Genomic DNA, 18633 nt, shown 5'->3' on the forward strand with positions numbered 1-18633 from the left:
TGAGGCAGAAAGTGCATGTAGCTTCAAGGGAATGCTGTTCTGGAGCCAGAGCTCCTTGTGGCACTGACCACAGCCACACTGAACACAAGCACCCAACCATTCCATCAATTATTTTTGTCTCCTGGTTAAGTTTCAGGCTGATTTGTCTTCTGTGTATGTTTTCATTTCCCCATATTAAGTATTCTACAAGCTTCAACCAGTAACTTTCTGTCTTTATTGATGTATTTCTTAGAGCTCAAGGGGGAATGACACCTGTTGGTCTGAAAACAAGAGATTTTAGTAGGGAGAAGGAGCTTCCTCCTGTGTCACCCTTCTTACAGCTCCATAAGTAGATGGAAGATGCCTGGATGCTGGTACACCTTGTTCAGGTACCAGAGCTGAATGCTTCAAACTGAGAGTGAAAAGGAGTTTTTTTTCAAAACTGTAGTGGCACTTTTACTGGTGATACCTGATACCAAAACACTGAATGGTTTGATAAGAGAACTATTCTACCCTTGTAAATTTTCTTGGTGAAAGCTGAAATGCATATTTGCAGGAGAGAAAGCTTTCTAAACAAGTATCTTGGGTTTTAGTGTTCAAATTGTGTCCAGAAATTGTGCTAAATTTTCCACTAGAAAATAGCATTTCAGCTTATTTATCAGGATCCCACTTTATTTAGCTCCCCAGATATAATAAAATGTTTAATACATTGAATAACTGCATCTCTCCATATATTCCCCGTCTTCTATTACTTCAATTATATCTCTCTTTTTAGGTCTGGAAGTTTCCTCAGGAGTTCAAGAATCTGCATCTCCTCCCAGCTTCAGCAGGAACACTGTTAGCACTGCTCCTTAAAAAGACAAGTTAAAATTTTCAAAATATGGAGCCTCGGATTTTGCATTTTGACAATGCTGAAACAAATGTCATAGGAAGAAGAAAAATAATTTTTTCACACATAAGAGTTTTCACAATGTTATCATAATTGTAATCTCTACAAATACAAGGTACTATGGACCCTGAAAACATCAGAAAAATATGATTTTGCAGTTTCTTCCTCGGTGTTTGCTTCTAAAAAGAGTTAGGAAATAAAAGGAGAAAAAAGTAGAAATAAGGAAAAAATACTGTATTTTTGTAAGTAAAAAGTAAATACATAACAGAAATATTTCAAATTTATTTTTTATAATGAGCAAGACAGAATAGCAAAAGCTTTTCAAAATACAATTCCAACCAATTCTGCTAGTTGTGGTTTTTCTATCGACTAGCATTGAACCAGTTTAAATAAACACCATCTACCTGGGCTGAGTGGTGATTCAGACAGATACCCAGTTTAGATGAAGCCATCTACAAAGTGTCTGCTCAATAAAGGTAAGAAGGATGTGCAGCTGTATTTTCCCTGAAAGTCACAAATATTCCAAGAGATATCCTCTAAAGCGTCTCTCTTTTCCCCTCATTTTTTCTCACAGTTTCTTTCCCAGTTCTGTGGAACAACATGAATCACAATAGCATTTGCTACGTTTTTTCAAAAACATAGTATTGCCATAGCAACAGATAAAGTGAGTTTGTTGTGCTTTTTTAAGTCTAAAAAAAGAGTGCATATGCACATCAGCTCCTGTGGTCACCCTGCAATGTATGAAATGAGTATTGGACATATGAGCTCGTATTCCCATCTAGAATTTTCTGAAGAGGGAAATGGGAGTTTGATCTCCTGAAGATATCATTTAATCTGTTCAGGCACAAGAATTCATATGTGTATGAATCTTGCCACTAGTTGGTGCTGCCTTATGGTTCAAATTTAAACCCAGTTACGTTCAACTGCTCTCAAACATCTCACAACTGCCATCTTGCAGTTGTAAGTTGGCTCACAGAATCTGTCTCATTGTAGATTAAACCCTGAAATTTGAAGCAACTGCTGGATGAACAACTGATGATGCATCTACAGGCCAGATTTGGGTTTGGATTGTACAGATGGGGTTAATTTTTAATTGCAGCTAGAGTGACAGTGCTTAACCCATTACAGGCAGCAGTGCACATAGACCAGTGGGGTCTTCCTGAGAAAAATGGGAGAAGGGAAGAATCACTTCATCAGAATAGCTGAGTGCAGTCCATTTACATACCAATTCACAAAGTGAAGATTTGGCTAGGGTGGTTTTGGTCATATTATTTTGATGATGCCAGCATTTCATATGCAAAAATGCAAAAGAAGTCATTGGGCCACTTGAAATGCAATGGTGCTGCTCTTGACTGCTAAAGGGACAAGGTGTAAAACAAAGAGTGAACAATGATGGATGTCTGTTTAATTCCCTTTTACATTTCTCCTTTTGCTTTATTACAGCAAATTTGATGTAAATATCCCTGAAGTCATATTAATAAATCTTATGCTGTCTGCCAAGAGTCTGCCTGGAAGCATTGTGCACTTCAGGGAGGTGTTTTGCTACTACTTTTCCACAGGAACTTCTGTTTTCACCACAAATGCTGTTCAATTTCCTATAATTTCTGTACCAGATGGTATTGTGGTTGTCTTGGACCTGGACCAATTGTGTTGTAAGAATTTATCCATTTTTTTCCTTACTTATATGAACTTCCTAACCGTGCTGTCAGACTGGTGTCAGAGGCCCGTGATGAAGTATTACAGAAGTACCTTAGATATAACCTACCCAGTAGCTTCAGAAAGTGTTTTTGGCAAATCTGTGGCTGCAACATTCCTTGTGACATAAAGTTTCTGCAGTATGCTGATTACTGGATAATTTAGGAAGTTTTAATTTGTTTTCAAATCTGTTTTCTGCTAAGACCCTACCTTCCACTGCTGGGCTATTGATGCATCCTGATATAAAGGATATCAGTAATTTCAGTAATTATATTATTATTATTATTGTTGTTGTTGTTGTTGTTGTTGTTATTATATAGTAATTATCAGATATAAGTAATTTTGACTTAATCTCAATCTTTTGATTAATTTTTATTCCCAAATTTAATCCACATAAAAAGAAGTTCTGTGTGCTATAAAATGGACTTCAGATTTACATTACCATTTCCTGATTTCCAGCAAGGGTAGTAGATGACATCAGGTAGAAGAGAATGAGAAAATATCTGAGATCCAGGACATCAGTATTTTATGCTAAATACAGGGGTAACAAATAACACGAAAGACAGAACAGAGTGTATTAAATTGTCAACTACTGCACTTAATCTGCAGCAGTTGAATTAGCTGAATGACATATCATTAACTGAAATACCATATAAAGTGTGATCACAATGATTTTTAATGTATTTGGGGTTTGTCCTTTTTATGGAAATGAAATTGAACAGAAGTTCTCTTCTGTTTCCAGAAGCCTAAACAGAGATTTATTAAGAAGCTTCCAGCTTACAGATATGCAGTTCAGAGACTGAAGGATGAGGATTTACATAAAAGGCAGATGTGGGACCCTTTATGGTTGAATGTTTCTCTGAAAGCAAGACACTGCACTACATACCTTGCCTTCAAAAAAAAAAATAATCCTCTTAAGGATTAAATACATCCTCTTATGGCAGTGAATTTTTAAAGAATGTATTCTATATGGAACAAATAACAGAAAAAAAAGCAAACTATATTTTGTATGCAACAGATGCCAGATTTCAGGGTTAGTATAGGCAAATTAATTTCATCTTTTCCTGTCAAAGAGATTTATAATGGTTTTGATGTTTTATTTTTCCTTATGCTAGACATTTTTACCAGGATAGAATGGGACAGGTCTCAAGGAAAACCTTTGGAATTACAGTCAAAGATAGAAAGGCATGTGGGAGACATTCTGTGTGGGTTCTACCAGGTGTAGTAAAAATGGTAGGGATGGCCTCTACAAGATACTTGTTGTGATTATTGCTCTTTTAAAATACATGTGCAAAAAATACATCAGGCTGAAAATTTATTTACATGCCTCAAAGAAGAAAAAAAGAAAAAGATAGAGGTAAAGTTTTCAAAACTTTAATCATATAGACACTGTCATTCTCCAGGGAGTGAGATAGCCATATCCAGGGTGGAATTAGTTCCCACTATCTTCTATATCTGGTTTATGATGAAAAGAATAATCATCTGAAAATGTATTTTTCTCTCCAAATGCTATATAGGGAGTCTAGTAGCAGGCAGACACATAAGCAATCAAGCATCTACCATTTAATCCTGTGTGAGGCGAGTTTTGTGTTGAGTATCTAATGCCCCTTCCAGGCATTCACTCTGAAATTAAACACCTACAATTTTTATTTCTGACTACTACATCTCTAAAACCAGCATTTGTAAATGGAACTGAACAATGTAGGTGCCTTGCTGAGTTTAATGGGAGAAAATGAACCTGATCCCACATTAGTTCTGTTTTGGTTGCAGAGGGTTTAAAATGCGACTGGTGGCTTTGCTGGGTTAGAAATAATGAATATTTTCTGGGCAATCCAAAAGAATGGTCTGAATTGTCCAGTATCAACCTAGAGGACTGAAATCCAATGTAGTACAGAGGAGGGAGTCCCCTTCCCTGGAGGTGTCCAAGGAACAACTGGATGTGGCTGGCGCTCAGTGCTCTGAGCTGGCTGACAAGGTAGGGATTGGCCATAGGTTGGATTTGATGACCCTGGAAGTCTTTTCCAACCTTAATGATTTTGCGATTATTTAAAAACAAAAAGAATATCCTTTTTCCCAGTTCCTCACAAACAGACATAAATGTAAAATCCACAATATCATTGTAATATGTAGTACAAGGGGGTCCATGGGTTTGGTAGAATCTAAGTTGTCGTAGAAAAGGTTTACTTTTTGATATTTATGATGCAAACATCATAAATATCATGCTTCTCTGCATTCAGAGGATGTGGAGATCTTGCATTATCCTTGACAGCCTTGACACGCTCTTCAGTATGAAAGGAACAGATACCAGACTTTGTTGGGTTTTTGAAGGGAAAAAAAAGAGCAATGCAAATGTGTTCGGTTGCCCATGTGGTTGGTTTTTTTGTTTTGTTTTGTTTCAGTAAAACAGCCTTTGTCAAACAGAACAAGTAAACCTGGAGATCTGAAAATTTGTATTGTGTACAGGGTCTAACTTTTGCCAAGATCAAAAGCTAACAAGGCAAATGGTAGCATCATATTTGGAGCCTCTGACTCCACCACGGCACTGTTGTCCCTCAAAGATCAGAGAGTTTGTAAATCCCTGTTCAAGGGCTGTGCCTTTCTACACCTTTTATAGAGATGAACTTTGAGGTCTGGGATTTTCTCACCCTTCTCCATATAGAGTTCTTGGCTGCTTAGATTGCTCTGTTGAAATTTTGCTGTATATATTTTCCACAACACTTTTCCCCATAGAAACCAGGCATGATGACTTTTAAAAAAAAAGCTGTGGAAAATATTTCAAATAATGCTAAGCTTCTACTGCTTCCCCCCTCCAAGCTTAATAACAATAAATATTTTAAGCAGACAGAGAAGTTCTCCAAAGACCAGGCTGCATTTTCTTATGACATTAAAAAAAATTGAAATAAAAATTAATTCTTCATTACCTCATTACATTTTTGTTGGTAGATCCATTAATTTTTCTTTAGATAAACTGAGCAATGTGTAATTAAAAGAAATACAGCATTTTATTTTTTTTTTTAAGTAGGCTTGTAAGTGTAAGTAAAATTAATCTTGAAAGCTGTGTCAATCTGATCTTTTTATATGGTGGCACGAGTTCTGACACAGCACTGTGGGGATTCTGGCACTGTGACAAATTTAGAAGCAAAATAAAGACTTGATAGCCCATAACTTATGTAATCGACTCTGAATATTTTTTGTATTGCTCTGTTAGCATAAAGTTATAATTTATGTAAGTTGGTTTAGTATCAGTCAAGGAATTTATCCAGCTCAGCAAAATGAGAGGTTTTCTCCAAAACAGCTGCTTTAGTGTCAGCTTACACAAGTGGATGAAATGATGGTGATTTCAGCTCTTCATTTACAAAATGGAAAAGACAAGGAGCCTGCAGGCAACTCCCTGAGTTTGGGTAATATCTGGGAACTCGTTATGGTGCAGTGCTTTGATTGTTAGTGTTGGACTGCCATAAATGCTGTAGAGGGGGACCTATGGATTGACCTACAATATGGGAAACGGCAGAGAGAGCTGCTGGCAACTGAAACCAGAGCAGCTTTTTGTGTGAACAGTGTCCAGAGTACAGCCACCCTTCCTTTCCTGGCTAGTGAGTTAAATAAACCAAGACAATTCAGGTGGAGAGTGCTCAGCCAGGATCTGTGGCAAATAAATCCACACTGCAGCCTCTGTCGGGTAATTTTCCTCACACTGGTGAGTCCTAATTTATGAAAACATTTTCCCACACAAGCTATTCTCCCACCATTTTGGTTCTTTTGGGTTCAGCTGGTCAAGCTGATGGAAGCCCACCAGGGTGTGGAAATCGGTGCCAGCCGGGCTGTGGATTTAATGTAACGAAGGAGCCAAAACTCAGCGGTTTTGTTATGAACCGCTTAGAATTTTTTGCATTCTGCTGCTCCCTCCCCAAAGTCATCAGGTGAAGCAGCTTCTGCCTTTAAGCTGCCCATCGGCCACTCAGGCACTCCCCTCGCTCCGTGGCCGCGGAGGGGCCACAGCCCGCGGAGGGACCCCCGCCGCCGGTGAGTGCCCCGGTTAGCGGCGAGCGCGGGCGCCCGAGGGCGTGGAGCGCCCTTCCTCGCATTCCTCTCTGCATCCTCCCCCGTATCCCTTCCCCCATCCCTCCTATATCACTCCCCGCAATGGCCGCCCCCCTCCCCCCCACCCCCACCCCGCATCCGCTGCCAGGGCGGCAGTCTCGGTGCTGGCGGTGCCGTGCCCAGTTCGGTGCCGCGATTCCGGTGCCCGCTTCGGTCCCGCACCGCTGGCACCTCTCCAGCTGAATCACTCACCCCCGGCCTGGGGAGATGTTGTTGACACATCTCGTCTTCGAGAGGCTGCCTGGGAAAACTGGTGACATGCTGGACGTGGGGGTACCTGAGGGTCGGCCTGTGGTTGATTCCATTCATTTAAACGTCCAAATATTCCCTGAAACATTTGAATTCCTGTAATTACCATTTCCCCCCCGCTCCCCCCCACCTTCCCCCCTCCCTCTCCCGACAAATCAAAAAGCCCAGATACAAAATGCTAGATCAGGGCTGACCTTGCATTTCAGAGCTTTTAATTTTTCTTAATCCTATTGAAATGCATTTCAAAACACTTTAGCTTGTCATGTAGAGAAATGAAATTGCCCTATTTAGAAACAGGAAAATGAAACATGCTGGCTGATTCTGTGTTCATTTTGCCAGAAACAGGAAAATGAAACATGTTGGCTGATTCTGTATTCATTTTGCCTTAATTTTTTCCTTCCTGTTTAAAAAGTTTTGTAGAAAAGACAGAACCGAACTAAATATTCATGTTTTGGTGAAGAAAATTCTGACCATAAATGTTAGTCACTTCTGTCAGAAATTAAATGTATTTTCATAAATATTACCTGACAGTGGTATTTCAGATGATTAGATGGGTTAAAAGTTTTTTATTTTTTAAAAAATTTGTTTTAACAAACACAGATATATAGCAGAACTGAGAGACTTCCAATCCATAATCTTTTTTTCTAAAGCATTTCATATGTGAAAAGGGAAGAAATAAAAGGCAAAAAAAAAGTAAACACAAGTCAAAGGTTTCACGTGCCTTGGAGGACTGTTGAGGTCTGTCTAAGTATAAAGTTGTGTTGGTATTTTGAATCAATGGGAGCTAACAAAAGGTACTAATTGTCTCTAGGTCTGAGATTTCTGATTTCTTATCCCTACAACAGTCAGGTCTGAAACATCAGAGAGGAAGGAGCAAGTCTGGGTTTGCCAAGCTTTTGATAAATTCTGCAGTGTTTGGCCTCAGCCATCCAAGTCCATTCTCAGCTCAGCATTCCCTGTAACCCCATTCATGGAAACATGGAAGCATCTTTGACCTCAATCCCTTGGAAACCATTTGCACTCTAATGATCAAGATGCAGCCCCTGGATTCTGCATGGTCTAAGCAGAATTCTGTCCCAAGGGCCTCCAGCTCTAGTACCAAATATCTGAACAGGAATTGGCCTGGGTGATCCTTGTGTGCCCCTTCCAGCTCAGGCTATTCTGTGATTCAAACAGCTGTACTCAAAACCACCCTGCACTGCCACATATCCTGTGCTGCACCACAAGTCCCAGATCTTTGCAATTTATGACCTCAAGTTTTAAGGCTCAAGTGAAACTGTCACAATGGAAAAATCCAAATCTTGTTTCATCTTTGTTTGATGGCACTGCAAGAAATGAGCAAACAAACCAACCGACCACATGTGAGCTCTCTTGGGACTTCTTTACCTCTAACTAAACATATACGATGGATTTTGCAACTAAAAAATGTTATCCCATGTAAATAAGGGCTATTGTATTGAAAATGATATGCCTGGTATGAGCATCAAGTTACTTCGGAATTTTATTTCAAGTATTAAAAAAGCCATTTCACAAGAAGCAGACCTGTGTGATCAAAAAGCGAGATTTGGTCTGTATTTTAAGCAGAAGAGCTGGAGGGACTTAGGTAAGTGAGTAAAGTAAAATATCTGAGTAGACTTTTCTGCTTAATATGGTGGAAGTTTTCAAAGTTATGTTTCAAATTCAAATTTTCCAAGATTAATTACAAAGGAATCAAAAACTGAATCTCTGCAAGCCTGCCAAAAGTTATACTACCTTGTCTAAATCAATTACTTCAGAATAGCCATCTCCTAATAGTCCATGTGCTGCAATGCAGCTTCTTGGAATCTTACTGCTCCAGAGAGGGAAAAATGAAAATAAAAGCAAGCATAAGAAATCCCAGGGGACTGTAGTTTCAGGAGGCAAAAAATTGGTGCTTTTTGCTTGCCTGTCTCTTCCCAGTTTCCTGCCCCCTTCAGCATATGAGAAAGGCAAGAAGAGTTTGTGCACTTTGGAAACTCGATAGGAGGCAGCAGCTGATCTCCCATCACCAGCCTAAAAATAATCCACTCCAGGGCTTGGAGCGGCTTCACTAAGTGGAGGAAAATCCTGACATCGGGATGATATTGACCACATAGCACCGAGTGACAATTTGGGTTGGTATTTTGGGGTTGTGTTTACAAAGGTAAGCTTCAGAGTTTGATCTAACATTTAGCAAACAAACGGGAGATGCGATGACCCTCCCCTCATGATCTCCCACTAACCACCTCCTCCTCCTCCTCCTCCTTCCCTTTATATTTGTGGGACAGGGCTGCTCCTCATTCTTTCCTGGGATTACAACTCAAATCTCTTTTTCCTTTTCCATTCGCGGGCATTCTCAGCTTTTACCATCCCCTCCTGCTGATATTTTCTTTGCTGCTGTTTACAGGGTTATGTTTCTTTTTTTAAACTGTCCGGTCTTGGCAATGTGAAGTCGAAGGTTTTACAACAGGCAGCGTAGCACGCTGGTGTTGGGGATTGCATTGTGTGGAGAAGCTTTCCAAAAAAAGAAAGAAAAAAAAAGCTATGCATTTAGATGTGTGAGACCACTGCAGATGTTTGTGTGAAATGCTTTGCAGTGCCAACAGCCTGTTTAGCACCACTGCCGTTGTGATTTTCCCTGTGTTTGGAGCCTGATCCAGAAGGCTCCCGAAGTCAATGAGATTCTTTGCATTGACTTCAGCACTGTTTGGATCAGGCTATGGCACACAGCAGTTAGCGCTGCGAATGCTGACAAGCACCAGAGGTAATTCATCATCCTGAGGCCCAGGGGAGCTGGGACAGTGCTTAGCAAGGAAGAGGGGTCTGTGGAGCATAGGTGGTCACAGCTTAAATAAGGAATAAAAAGAAAATTGTATTTTGTTTTGGGTCATTTTTGATAAAGTAGAATTTAAAAGGACAGTGCTTTCTGCCGTTACCTCAGCAGAATTCTTTTCAAGACTATAGATCACATAGGTTGCGTTTGAGTGCTTTTAGGAAGGTAAGAAGAGAAAACTAGAAGGGTTAAACCTAGAAAGGAAAAAGATTCAGAGCACTAACCTAAAATCTGTGGAAAACCTGTCAGACCTTCCATTCAAAGCTATACATTAATGATTTGTCCTTAGTTAAAATTTACTTTGGGGAATTCCAGAAGGAAAGATAAATTTTACTTTATTTATTCAGAAGATAAGAACTAAGTACTTTTGTAAAACTCAGAGTATTTTCTTCACCCTGGACCTATATGCATACACATATGTATATACATACATGTTTATATGTATATATGGGCATATAATGCACATTACATTTAAGACCAAAATGAAATTTTATCTGAATTGAGTATGCTCTGTAAACAGATATATTTTAATTAGGAAGTGCAACTATCAATTTATATATATATATATATATATTTTTTTTTTTTTAAGTATGGACAACAAAACTACTGCAATAAATGTTTTCAAAGTATCCTTATTCCCCCAAACAAGCTCCACCTGAAGAGTGTACTTATACTCTTTTTTTTTGTAGTCATAAGTACCTTGCAGAGCATGAGGATCAGAGTGATAATTCAGGTAAGATGAAACTCTTGAATATGAAGATTTTTAAGTCCACTTTAAAAGACCCTTAAGGTAGTTAAAATGTCTTTAATTAGAATTCTTATAGTTTTGTACTTGGTGAGGATATTCTCATATTTTTAATGGAAATTTAGATTATCTACCATTTTTCCCCTGTCTTATTCAGAAATGCTTATGCAAAATGTATCTCATGAACTGGCTTAGTGCCCTGAGAATCCCCATTTATGCTTGTTAAAATGAGATTTGTGAGTGTTTAGGTTCAATGTTTTGTCATTTCCATGTTTACAACTTTGACCTATTTTCTTTCTTCCCAAAACTTCTCTCCTCTTCACAGGGAATATTTGTTCATGAATCACTTTTGTGCTGATTTCTGTTTATTCTCTTATGACTGTGTCTGTCCACCTTAGCCTAAAACCAGGAAGTCTCAACTTGCCAGTAATGAGGATCCTAGCATAAAAATTTAAATGCTTAAAGAACATGAGGGTTTTTTTAGCTATTTCATTGAAGGGTGAACTGCTGTTGAGATAGTTCACATCCTCATTAAAGTAAACCAACAGGGAATCAGATTCCCAAATGATGTAAAGGAGAGCTGAAGCTTGCCTTCCACTGGTACCAATATGGGCCTGTTCTCCTGATTGTTCTTTCCATTCCTCTCCTCTGTGAAGTTTGGCTGATGGCTTTAGCTCATACTGACTATTCAGCACAGGCCATTCTCAAAGGGAGAAGGAAAAACCACCTCTGACATCTCTGATGAGTTGTAGAGTTCATAAAGAAAGAAATTAAAGTGAGTAATTTGACAGTAACTTAGAAAGCCTTCCAACCTATAAGTGTTAAAACAAAAAATTACCTGGCACTTGGCACTCTTGCTGGGCTGCTGAGTGCAGTTGGTGTCCTCAAATGGCACATGCTTGTTATTGATGATCTTTTTCCCATTACTACATTTCCATGTCTGAAATGATAGATTAAACCTAGCATGCTTGACAACATTATTATTAAGTGTAACATTACTGCTATAATTAGCATTGAAACAAATTGTGATGTGCCCACATTGGTGCAATTACCCCAGCATAACTTGTTGGCTGACTATACTCAACAGTGAGACTTTCTCTGGGAAAGCCATTTTTTGTAATAACTAGGAGTAACATTATCTTTTAAAATGAGTTTATGAGCATCTTAACAGTTATTCAGAATGGCTGCTACTACCTGATGAGAAGCAGTGGTTCATAACTACAAAAGACCAACAAATTTTAAAATAACTTGCTACCCCTTCACATGTTTTCTCCAGAATAATGTGTAACTTTTAGGTTACACAATTTCTTTATTCAATGTGGCAGTTAGACTGCTCCCATTTTGTTCAGACATTGCTGTTTGCCAGTCAAAGCCATCTTCCTGTAGAAAAGCTTTCAGCTCCAAAGATTCCAACCTGAGCATGAGTTTAGAGAAAAAGTCAATCCCTGTGAGAAAAAGAGGCCTTTGTTTTCCAGTGCCTCTCCTTTCCTTTGGGACCCACAGATAAAGTTTTGCTAAGAGGCTGGCGGACATTTATCCACTGTTGTGTCCTTGAGACAGTCCTGCATGAGCCAGCTTGGGAATTGAAGTGCAACTGCACTTGGGAATTGAAGGGCAACTGCAACAGTTCAGCTCTGATATTGTGCTTGATGTGAGCAGGGCTTCTTATCTTGGGAGCAGCACCACAGTGATTAGTACTGTTAATTGTGAGACTGAACTATGTTTGTGTGGCTCTCTGCTGGACTGGAAGCCCACAGCAAGGCAGGGAGACCACTGAGAGTGATAAACTCATGTGACTTTGCTGCTTAATTCACCTGTATACCCTTCCAGGCAGTGCTGTTTCCAGTGTTCCCTAGGAAGGCTCCTGGCAGGTGTAGTAGGATATCTGCTGCTGTGGAATGCAATAACCTCTCTGAGCTGGAGCATTAAAGGCTTTAATTTCTTCCATCCCTGTAACAACAGAAATCTCTTCAAATTTCTCCTCCTGTGACTCTGCACCCCAGTTTTACCTCTTTGATCTCTCTCCGCATACTTACTGCCGCCTAAAGAGTCTGTCTCCTCATCTTTGGGAAGGAGAAAATCACCTTTGTTCTCCGGGTGGGACAACTTGAGTCAGCTCTGTATTCTGATTTGCTTAGGTCTAAGTCAAAGACCTTCAGCATTACAGGTTTTGTTCTGTGTGATGAGAATTCTGTCATTTTTTTGTGGGAAAAACAGAATAAGTATTCAGTGTATTTAGTTATGTAATTGCATAAAGGTCAGCATAGAGAGAAACAAACAGCGCTTCCTCATATGGCCAAGATACCTCTTTTTCCCTCTCTACAGATGTAGTTCTGACTGAAGCCCAGCATTTCCTTACTAGAAGAGTAAAAGTCAAGGGAAGAATAGTTTAATAGTTTAATTTTTATTCAGGGAACCAGATTTGATCAGTGGTCAGCCATAGAAGTGTTCCATCTTCCTTTCCTGCTGCAATTTGCAATGAGTTACAGCAGTAAGCACAATTGTAATTCTTCAATTCTTCATGTTTTGGTTTTGTTATGTTTTTGTTGTGTTTTTTTTAACTAATTTTTCTTAATTTTCGCATTTTATTTTCATTTCATGGAATTTTATAGTTGTACAGAAAGAAGGGAATGGTGCCTTTTCACTCTTTCATTGGGTAACTGCAATCAATATCTTCAAACTGTCTTAATTTCCAGGCTCAGTTTTTTGAGTGAAAGCTTTCAAAACTAGGACTCATAAAAGTCAGTGTAGCTGAGACCTTTTAAAACTCTTTAAAATTCTTAGAATTATTAAAGATCTCTTTAATTTGCAATACTAAAATGCTGTTTAAAAGTGCAACTTTTGACACTTTAATTAGTCTGAAGCTTACACTGTTTGCAGCCATAAACTGAGGCTACACTGAACTTTCCAAACATGGGATCTGAGCATGGGCACAATAAATTTTGCCATTATATTATGAAATTTTTATTTGAAAAAGATTGAAGGCTACACTGTTTTCTTGGATGAGAAATTACATCTGAAAACTTGTCATTGTCCAACTCCTGTTATTTTTAGTGGAGCTGCAAAAGCATTGTTGAAAAATGCCCTGTCTAGAGAAATCAAGGATTTGTTCTTCTGCCTTAGGGGCTTTTCTTTCTGTCCTTCTTTGGACAAGAACACAGCTTGTTAAACTTTGATGTTAATGAAAATGAGCTTCTGGAGGCATGCTCTGATGCTGCAGAAAGTAATGGCTAATTTCAGCTTCAAACCAAAGGGCACTGACTGTAAATGCAAAGCATCCTCCCTTTGATATCAACAAAACTTCATCCAGTATATTTACCTTATCCAGGAAAATTGAGCCAAGAGGCAGAACTACATTACATGCTTTATTCCAGGGGGTGATGGTTCTGTGCATCTCTCTACCTCCAGAGTCTCTCCTGTATCTAAGTTTTCCAAAAAATAGAGCAAGGTCCAGCAGTCTGAGTCACAAAACTGTGGAGGGTGTGTGGGATCTGCCTTCTGAACCAGAAATGGATGGGAGGGGAAGGATGGAATGGTTCCTGTCTCCCTACAAGGCAACTGGAGATGGCATTATTTCTCAGAGCTCTAAGGTAGTGCAGGTTGTTTTCATACACCGTTCTTGAATATCCAGAGAACTGCCAGAAGCAGAAGGCGTTATGAAATTTGGAATATGCCAACAAATACAGAACATGAGTCCTCCACTTCCAGCCACAGTTCATTCCCAACACAGTGGAGATGGAAAAGTGGGTGGAAGGAAGGACGGAAGGGAAGAAGGAGGGAAGGATCACTGGACTATTAATGCTTCCACAGTTCTTATGGCCTCTATTCCCTATCAGTGCTAAGCTGTACTGGATGTGTGTCCTGAGCTGAGTGCTGCTAAACAGGGAAATTGTACATTTTATAATTTGGCATTTTGTGAGGCCAAAGCTGCATTGGGAGACAACACAGCATCACAACACTGATCAGAATATTTAGACTAGAATTTATCTTTATATAGATTTTAAGCCTGTGGAAGTTAAATGAATGTGGTCTTTGGATAAACTGACTCATGATGAAGTTTTCTGATCAAAAATCTTGTTAATTTAGTGTCAGTTACCCTGTCTCATTTCATTTTCCATGTAATCCTTTTATTTTCTGGGAATTTTTACAAACTAACCAACCTAGGCTTGATTTTCTCTCTCTTTTTAACAGAAGGCAATTAATTAATTAATTAATTAATTCTACTCCTATTTTTTTTTTTAAATGAAAAAAAGTATTGTGAATAGACTGCCCTTATCTTCTCTTGAAAAATATCACCAATATGACGGGCATTGTCTCTAGATATCAGTATTAAGTAATAACAACAGGTTATTTTCTCAGTCCTGGCAATGTGCAAAGGACAATTGGTTTTAAGAATGTTACTGGACATACTCCATCACAAAATTAGGCACAGCACAGATTCTTGTGAAGATTCAGATGTAATTCTTCAAAGATGTATCTTGCACAAGAGCTTTTAGCAACTATTGTTTGAGGTGTGATAGGAAACCTCTGCAAACTGATGGTGGTCTCTAGTTAGGAGAAATCACTCTTCCTGCAGTTAATAGTCCTTCAGTTGAACATTTGCTGCCTTTATTCTATTTCCCTTCCAAAAAAATGGGAAAAAACCAGCAGTTCCCTTAGCTTCCCTTGGATGTGGTTTTCATCCTTTCTCCCAGACTGTTTTTTGACTAAAAGCCAAAAGCTACACAGGGAGTCAATGATTCAGTGCTCATCTGAACCCAGGATTCTCCTGCCTTTCAGTACCACTCCAACCACTAGACCACAACAGCATCTCATGCTGCCTCAGAAGAGAGTCATCCTTGTGGGAAAGGGAGGAAAATTCCCAGCAGAACTCCCTTGGACTTATGGCCTTTGATAAAAATGAGGAAACAGCACTTCTGATTTTCAAGAGATTACCATTATCATTATGTTTCCCTTAAAGAAGACATATCAAGCTTTCACAAATTAAACCCAAACAACCTCTGTGTAGTTTTTTTTTTTAAAGTTCCTTATTTGTTTTGCTAATAACTCCTCGATATATTGAGACAGATCCCTCATTAACAGAATGTTTATTTTTTGTTACTAGCCCTATGCATTCATAAATATAGTTCAGTATAAAAATAAAATTATAGAATGATAGTGGTCATATCACTCTATTCATTATAGAGAATGGGCCAAAATCTCCATAAAATTGTGTTACAGCACATGGACTGTTAGCAGATGGTGGTTACTGAAGTTTGAGTCAGTTGACCCTCAGCTTTTGCCTCACAGTGAGTACATGAATGCGAGTTATGCCTAACTTCTGGTAAATCTCAGCCATAAACTGCTGATATATTTGGGAAAGGGAGCATGTTTATCACACTCTTTTCAAAGAAACTCCTCTTCATTGATGTGTTTTGATATGGGTTGTGCTTTTCAGATCCAAAAAGAACTTGGTTAAAAAGCTAACAGGAGGCTTCTTTGAATTCTGTATTTTTGTGAAGATCTGCATGTTTGTCTGTCTCTAAGGGGCTATTTGCATAGTTTATGCTTACCTTTTTATTATCACCTTGTTTAAACATCTTACAGAACTAATATGAACTATTTGAGGAATGAAGGAAACCTTTTTCTCCCCATTCAACTGACTTTTTTTTTTTAATTTTAAACTGCATTCATGCATTTTCTGCATCCCTATCTTGTTCTGATTCTGTAAAACCTATTAGTGCCAATGTTCTTGCAGACAAATGCTGTGCTGAATTAAACATATTCCTTCTATTTTAGCATGTAAAAATTGAGAAAATAAAAAGGTGTGGATAAATGAGTTTTCACAACTTATTCTACAGCACTATGTTGCTTTGTGTAAGTCTCAGGTAAAGAAATGAGCAACGAAAGACTTCGTTTGCAGTCCTGTTTCATCTTCTTGTAAAGAAGACTGAAAAAATAAATGATGCACAGGTTGGTTTAAACCAGAACCTGCCCATAACTCTGAGTTGCTCTAAGGCCCGCGCTCTGCAAGCACCAACACAGGAGCTTATCTTGGTGTATAAAGATAATCTCACAAGAAATCATGGAAGTCAGAGACTGCTGGGATGAGTCTAAGCACATGTTTAAGGGTTTTCAGGACCAAATATATATGGTGATTTACTGTCTAGGCAATCTCCAGTACCACCTACTCTGGTTAAGAGTTCATAATTTATCTGTAATGCCTTGTGTGTGTGGCTGTAGTTCTATGTGACAGTGAAGAAATACAAAATATCAGTGAGTGTAAACCTACCAGATCACAAATACCAAAGGTTCAGAGCTTGCACTGGGAACGCAGTGCAACAAATTGTTGGAGATATTGCACAGACAGTGTTGGCTCACCAGAGAAACAGCAACACACCGGTCGACTTATGTCCATTTGGGTTTTGTTATGATAAATGGAACCACTAATTTTTCTAATCTTCTACTTTCATTCTTTATATTCTCACAGAGCTTTTGCAGCATAGTGTTTGTGCCTACAATGAGCACTAGAAGTTATAGCATAATGAATTTAAAAATAGCACTTAAATAATTAATGCAGCTAAATATAAACAATATTAGCTAAATGTAAATAAGACTAATGTCATATGAACACAGTCTTCTAATGTGCTTATATTTTTTGGCTTGTATTTGACATAGCCCAAAATAATTTTCAAAATACAACTGTGTTATTCTCTATGGGATCTTCAAGTGTGCTCCTTCTCTGTCTCTTTATTATATTTATTTTGTCTTTAGCCAAAGGGAATACTAGCAGTCTTTGTAGTCAACATTTTTCTCATTTCTGTAGTAGCCAGACCTTCTGGAAGAGATGAGACTCGCATTTTGTGGTAATGACAATGCCTCAGCCTACAACATCAGTGCTGGTGTCCTCAGGAATGTCTGCTTTGTGGATGCCCTCAACTTGGTCCCTCATGTCTTCCTGCTGTTTATCACCTTCCCAATTTTATTCATTGGTGAGTTATTCTATGGAGCTCTGCCCACAAACACTCCAGTGTGTTTTTTACTCAGTCAAGTTTGCATGGGCTTGGTGAAACATTGGATGCTTTGTATTTATGAACTGTGAAAAAGAAGAGGCGGAATGGCTTCACCTAGAAGATGTGAGGCTAACCTGCTGAAATGTGGGAATTTTAGATATAAATCTGAACTAATCATCATGAAGATATGGATGAGAACCAGAGAGATCAGATACAAATACTATTAAACTTTTCTCTGCAGAAGTTTTCTTTAGATTTGAAACTAGCAATTTGCAACCTTTGTTAGTGTTAGAAGACTTAGGGCAGCAGGTCTGAATTTCCTTGAAGTTACATGAATTACAAAGAATATCCAAAATGTTCACCTTGGATCTAAGGCTAGGACAGGTGGGGGAAATATTTAAAATAGAAAAATTGCTTCTTTTGCCAACATTTTTAAATAAAAGCAGAGCAATAGAGATTTTTTTTCCCCAACAGAAATAAAAAATAAGAAGCAATAAGTCCCTCTTGAGGAATTTAGGACAGTCGAGGGGCTCTAACTCACAGTCTTGTAAAAAACCCCATCTAAGCTAGTATTCTAATGATATTTTTTTCTACAGTTTTCTTTTTATCCCAGTTCCTTTGCAGTGGTGAAATAAATACAATTTCACACTTTTCCAGAGAGGTCAAACAGTAGCATTCTAACCGATCATAGGAGATTAAGACACTTGAATAACCATCAAAAGTATTAGTGAAAATAAATATTGTCCTGACAACTGCATGAGAAATGCCATTTCAGTTCTTCCATATTAACTTCCTGGTGTTGCATGTGTAGATGGAAATGCATTTCCTCCACAAGGAAGGTTTGAATTTGGGACTGTATTTGAACATGAGATTTAAGGGCTTTCATGCAAAAAAACTCCAAAGTGGTTGAATAAAATGCTACAGGAACCTGTGGGCTGACACTCTGTACATAACTGTGACATGATCCAGTGACTGAAAACTAATTAAATAATTAAGCATGAGAATAAGAAACAAATTCTAACAAATTATAAAGACTAGAAAGTAACCCCAGGGTTATGGAAACTCTCTGCAACAATGCTGGATTTGTACCTCAGTGCTGGCTCTTCCTTCGAGGTGAGATGCAAGTCATTCTTGAAGGACAGGGTTTTGTGCA

At 38.5% G+C, this 18633-nt stretch overlaps 1 protein-coding gene across 1 annotated transcript in view; it reads left to right on the plus strand.

The window, feature by feature from the left end:
• The first annotated feature begins 8972 nt into the window (after positions 1-8972).
• The window catches only part of MPPED1 (metallophosphoesterase domain containing 1), a 74067-nt gene continuing 64406 nt past the window's right edge, over positions 8973-18633 (plus strand). The window contains exons 1-4 of the mRNA XM_088055088.1: positions 8973-9074; positions 10433-10476; positions 15709-15776; positions 17297-17459. Of these exons, the coding sequence (XP_087911214.1) occupies positions 17315-17459 (145 nt within the window). The 5' untranslated portion in view covers positions 8973-9074; positions 10433-10476; positions 15709-15776; positions 17297-17314. The remainder of the gene's footprint in view (positions 9075-10432; positions 10477-15708; positions 15777-17296; positions 17460-18633) is intronic.

Source organism: Pseudopodoces humilis, chromosome 5, assembly GCF_049639895.1.
Source record: "Pseudopodoces humilis isolate 2021_Gansu_Grassland_sample_001 chromosome 5, ASM4963989v1, whole genome shotgun sequence".
Classification (NCBI taxonomy): Eukaryota; Metazoa; Chordata; class Aves; order Passeriformes; family Paridae; genus Pseudopodoces; species Pseudopodoces humilis.